Below are 5,918 nucleotides of genomic sequence, written 5' to 3' on the forward strand. Positions count from 1 at the left end.
TAATTCGCGCCCAAAAATGTTCGGAGTCGAAAGTTCGGAAGTTCTCGGAGTCGGCCCACCCTTACAATGCATATATGAGGCCTCTACTGTAAAACAAAAACTTTTTTTTTAAAGAAAGAAAAACAAAAAAAGAAACAGTAGGCACAAAAATATTTCCTGTTTAAAAAAAAAAAAGATGATATCCCCGACTACTTATGCCATGGCAACTGTCGTACACTGTTATGCATGGTATATAATAGGATATGCTATTTTTATTATACATGTAGTTGATTGATCGATATCTTTGAAAGTTTATTGAGGCTTGAGGAACAAGGAAGAAAGGTAGTAATTTTATAGGCTATTCATGGACTGATACAGAACATAAAGGACAACGGCGATATTGCTATGGAAAACGTGCTAAGGCACGCTAGGGGAACCCATTGTATTTGTGGGAGCTACAAAACGCGTATTTATTCAAGGTATCGCTTTTTACATTGCTACCTTTGTAGCACTATCAGCTGGCAATTGACCGAATTATGTATTGTTTATTTGCTTTTGTTTTGATCACGTGACAGGTTTGGTCACATGAGTTGGCTTTTCAACTAGTTAGTCACGTGCCTCGTCAACATCTGTATTGCCAAATCGACTTTAAAAAACAAAACTTGAAAACTCTATACAAACTACTAAGCGGTTTACGCATTTGGTTAGCTTTAAAAAAAAAAGAAGAAAAAACACTATTATGTATCCTTTTGTAAAGCATCATACTCTTGACGAAAACTGGTTTGGGCATAACGCTTAAAAAAAATAAAAAATTCAGTAGGCTACTGCATGATGCACCGGTAATTTCAACGCTGTCGGCTCCATCTAGATCTAGTAGAATCTTAAAAGGCTGAGTTTTTGTAGTAAACATAAATTATAGTATTACTGTATCAATACCATTAGGCTGTTGAATACTTTTTCTTTCCAGTGTTAATAATAATATGTTTGGGTAAAATGTTGTTGTATCTTATTTATGCCGGTGGCATAAGAGGAAAAAGTATTGATTTGGCCTCTCACTGGAAAGATATCTGGCAACCTTTATGGTTCCGTGGCCGTTATCTTTCACAACTGTGAATGAAACGACTTCCTACATTCTCTGTTTAATCAGTGTCTGCTGCGAGTGCATTCTTGTACTTTTAGAGGGACTGGAACTTCTTGGTTTATTTCAGTACAGACATTGAAAACAGGGTCTTCAGTTCTTCCCTTTCGTAGCAGCCAAAAGTCAAAATGTATCGGATTGTCTCGCAGTCTATTCTTTTTGTTCTTCTGGTGTGTTGTGCCGAAGGATTCCGTTTCCCAACATTTGGGAAGAAGAATTCAAGATTTCAGGTACCATCATCGCTCTCGCGGCTCAGCCAGTACAACTTGAAGTTCAATCCTGAAAATGTCCTGGATAAGTTGTCTGCAGTTCAAAACATGAAAATTGACGACGAACTGAAGAGCATGTCCCCTTTCCTTTTGAGAGGAGAGCCAGTTTTTGCAAAGCAGGAGCCCAAATTGTTTGGGATGTTTGTGAGTATACACAATCATTACTTACACTTACACTACAGTTAAGCACCTAATTCTAGACTAGATCTAGATATATCTAGAATCGAGATCTCTTTAGCAGTTTCGCAACCACGGTGATTTTTTGTCGTATATCTCAGTTTTTTTAAGCAGTAAAAATGTAAGACTTGGTTAGAGTTAGAGAAAGAGGCATCATTACAGGCAGCACTTGTAATGCCATTTCCTCCCTGTCAGCTGTCCATGTTAGTTACTGAACTAGCTTACTACTGACCTATTAAACACTGAAATATATGGGGACAGGATGGCTGTCTCAAAGGGACAATTTATTGGCTAGGTTAGCACATGGCAATCCTTAGTCAACTTGTCAGTGAGTAGTGAGGGAATCATGAATGGCGTGCACTATGATTTTTCTACTGTGTAGCCTACTGTGTGGTGTGACAAACTTTGTCATTGTGTATTCATGATATTATTCTTGACATGTCATTAATAAAAATTAGAATTTCTTCTTCTTCCAACCCTTCACCCCTCCTTTTCACAGAATTCAGCCAAGCCGGTATCGGGAAAACTAGGAGCTTTCCACTGGGAATCCTGTGGGCCTGCCGACCAAACCATCAACATCCGCAACCTCACCCTTGGACCTTCACCCCTGTACCTGCCCGGAAATCTCAAAGTTGGTTTTGACGTGGAATTTCGCAAGTCCATCTCTGAATCAAACAAACTGCAAGTAAGTACTGGGCAAAAGGCACTCTACACTACTATTGAAATTTTTGTCATACATTGTCACAGTCAGAGGACGGAATTGTCTAAAAAATTGTCACTTTTTTGCCCTAGATTCTAGGTCAGGGGGCATCCCCCCCCCCCCCCTGAAATCCCCAATGTTTTTTAAAAACAAGTCAAATATTTTCGTATGCCATTGGTCCTATTGTATTAGATAGGCCTTTATATAGATAGTTCGTATAACAATCCATACCCCCATAAACTAACTATTTGCTGTGCATTTATAGTCAAAATTTGTATAACGCAGATAAAGATGAACCACCATTTTGCATTTTGGTACAATGTAACAGTGACCTTCCAAGTCAAACCTGAGTCATACGTCATGTGGAATTGGTCGAGTGAGTAACTGACCAACCAATTGCAAGTTCTATAACCTACGAGTCAGAGGGATCTTTGACTACGCATGTAATGTGATGATGGACAGCATTAATTTAGAGAGGCTGGTAATTCGCAGATGGTTGGCAGGTGCTCTGGTGTTGTTTGCTCCTTCTTTCCTATCAAACGTCTACCCCTCCTTGTAAAAAATCTCTCCTCCTTTTTATAACACTTCTAATCTTCGGCTCATATAATATGACCTTATTTGGTTGCAAGTGCTGTAAAACTGTTACTAAAACTAAAACAAAAAAAACTGATAGTGAGAGTGTAAGCTGTTGAAATCCCATATTTTTATAAATGGAATTCAAGAACCTCCAAACACAACGACCACAATGTGGTAGTCAACACTTGGAAGTCATCTATTCTAAGACAAATGAAATGGCTGTATTGCGGATGAAAAGTTTTTGTACAGCTGCACAATGCGGTGCTGGAATAACCTCTGACTACCCCAGGATATACGATACAAGGTCTCCAGTGGTCCAAGTTTTCTCCGTCTTAGCTTCAAGTCAAGTTTGATGAAGCCGCGCATGGCAAATGACAGGGGTGTAACTCTTTGATTGCGGATCGTCACTTGAATGGTGTGTTGATGATGCCAGTTTCGTCAACCCTGAGATCTGTACTTGGGTCCTGTGCTCCATTTACTGTCACATCTATTTTCACCACTATTGGGATTCTCTGTCCAATCACGAATAGTTTGAAGAGTCCTAACACAAACAAATCCATCAATATTTGACTGAAATACTGAATTATAACCGTTTTAAGGCTACTACCTTCATCGTTTCAAACTATGCTTTAAATTGTGGAATCACTTGTTTAAGTACTGAAAGAAGTTAAATTCTATAGGGCATTATGGTAATTTTAATTTACTATAGGGCATTATGGTACAGTTACTACTTGTGGTCATTGTTTGAATAATAGGTAGTGTGCCCCCCCCCCCCCCTCCCCCAGGGCAGTGCTACTGACTCAAGTGTCTTTAGGCCATTCCCAAAGGGGGGGATATTAACATGTTCTTATGCACAGTAAAATTGTAAACTGGCAGATTTATCAGTGCCATGCTCATACTGTGCTGGAACAACATACGGGGAACTGCTGCTTTTTTTTCCCCTCATCCTTACTATAATACTATCGTCATTTTTCCTCTACCTCTTTTGTATGTTTGTCACTCTCTTGTGAACTGCTATTTTCGGGGTGCCTTGATAGTCGAAGTAGACTTTTTATGCTGTTGAGGCAATAGAGGTGAGCAGAGTAAGCCTGGTTTCCCATTTGGACTTCTCTGTTGACATCCACCCCTTGGCACTCATATGACCTTATGTTGTGCAGTTATGGAATCACTTCTTGTTAACTGAAAGAATTTAATTCTATAGGCGATTGTGGTTTGTTTATTACACACTTGTGTTCATTGTTTAAAGAATAGATATATTGTGGTTTGATTTAATTTGTAGCCACATGCATTGCAGGCTTGTTGTATCCCTTTTGTCACACACAGGGAAAATTGCAGTTGCAGCTGCAGACCGGAGGGTCATGGCTCAATATACCGTGCATCGGCAACATAGGCTCATGTTCCTACTCCGACCTGTGCAGTCTGTCGCAGCTGATTCCTGCATGTCCCCCAGAATTTGTGGCTGCGAACATCCCGTGCAAGTGTCCCTTCAACAAGGTAAGAGAGAGATGTGTGGGATGCGCCAAAGATTAGAGGTGCTACAAGAGAGTAACAAACAAAAAAGAAGAGGAGAGATAAAGACAATAATTGTTTAATAGGAAAGAAGGAGTTGTTGATGGCCTATGCTCCACTGGGAGTTAAAAAGGGAAAGAGAGAGAGGAAAGAAGGAGCAAACCACACCAGAGCACCCGCCAACCACCCACCCAAATTATTTTTTACAAAGGGAAGGGGATCAAATAAGCAGAAACGATGTAGTAAAACATATTCTTGTACAACCTGAGAAACAAGAGTTCATAACGTTCTGACTGCGTACAAGAGTCAAGGAGTGAAGTGGTTGTAGTAAAGAGGTGGCGTCGTTGGCCTAGTGGTTAGGCTCTCGGACTCGCAACCGTAAGGTCGTGGGTTCGAATCCCGTCAGGGGCCCGACGTTGTGTCCTTGGGAAAGGCACTTTGCACAAATATTCCTCACTTCACCCAGGTGGGAATGGGTACCCAGCTATAGGCAGTGAAAGATCTTGTCAGTTTGTTAGTGTTTGAGCGCTTAATCAGCTGCTTGCACTGTATGCTTCCCGGGAAGCTGAGAATGTTTCTGAGTGTTCTATGGTCTACTGGGGTAATAATATAGTGTAAAGCGCATAGAGCTTGCTGTTGAGTGGGGTTATGCGCTATACAAATGCTATATATATTATTATAATGTGGTATAATCAATGAGCCAACCTGGCATTGTATTAGACATCTACAACTGGTTGTACTACTCGAATAAATTTGGCTTGGGGTTGGCCTGCTGAACACAATGATGGCTGCACGTTTAAATCTGTTCCTTTGTACAGACCGTTCTTTGTAACTTATTGTAAGTGGCTTTAGTTACCCCGTGTGGCCTAAGTAGCCCCGGCTGACGGTAGGTACAACACCACATATAACAGTGTCATTATAATATAGAGAAAACCCCCCCGAAAAAAAACCAACAAAGACACGTGGGTGCTTGGCAGGTGCTCTGGTGAAGTTTGCTCCTTCTTTCCTATAAAAAATCTATCGTCTCTATCTCCACTCCTTTTTTGTGTTTGTTACTCTCTTGTAACACCTCTAATCTTCGGCACCTATGTGACCTTATTTTGTTGCAAGTGCCGTAAAACTCATAGAAAAACTAAAATGAAAACACAATAGGTGAAGTTGAAAGTTGTTGTTTGTACGGGTGATTGTCTTGGACAGGTGGTCATTTGAGCAGGTTTCACTGTATTTTCAGAGAAAAACAGAGAGAATGATTCGATGTCACACTACAGGTGTTACCAATAGCCTATGTATTGTTAGTATACACACACGACTGTAAACTGGAGAGGCGAACACACACGACACCAAGCAATCTAAATAATGAGCCCGGGTGTAGTGTCTGACTTTTTATGTTGATCCCCGAAGTGAGTAACATTAACCAAAAGCCCATGGCATACGGGGCGCTTACGTCTCGTGATTTAAAAAGAGTAAGGTACAATACGGTGACTAGGTGACTACCGTGACAGCCTCCTCCATGGGTGAGCCAGCTCATTAGCTCATTGAGTGCTGAGGGATAAACCCCCCGCCGCCCCCC

General features: G+C 40.8%; 1 protein-coding gene across 1 annotated transcript in view; it reads left to right on the plus strand.

The window, feature by feature from the left end:
- The first annotated feature begins 1,037 nt into the window (after positions 1–1,037).
- The window catches only part of LOC101852360 (ganglioside GM2 activator), a 7,029-nt gene continuing 2,148 nt past the window's right edge, over positions 1,038–5,918 (plus strand). The window contains exons 1-3 of the mRNA XM_005109694.3: positions 1,038–1,530; positions 2,063–2,248; positions 4,163–4,333. Coding sequence (XP_005109751.1) covers positions 1,246–1,530; positions 2,063–2,248; positions 4,163–4,333 — 642 coding nt within the window. The 5' untranslated portion in view covers positions 1,038–1,245. The remainder of the gene's footprint in view (positions 1,531–2,062; positions 2,249–4,162; positions 4,334–5,918) is intronic.

The sequence above is a fragment of the Aplysia californica genome, unplaced genomic scaffold (assembly GCF_000002075.1).
Source record: "Aplysia californica isolate F4 #8 unplaced genomic scaffold, AplCal3.0 scaffold00807, whole genome shotgun sequence".
Taxonomy (NCBI): domain Eukaryota; kingdom Metazoa; phylum Mollusca; class Gastropoda; order Aplysiida; family Aplysiidae; genus Aplysia; species Aplysia californica.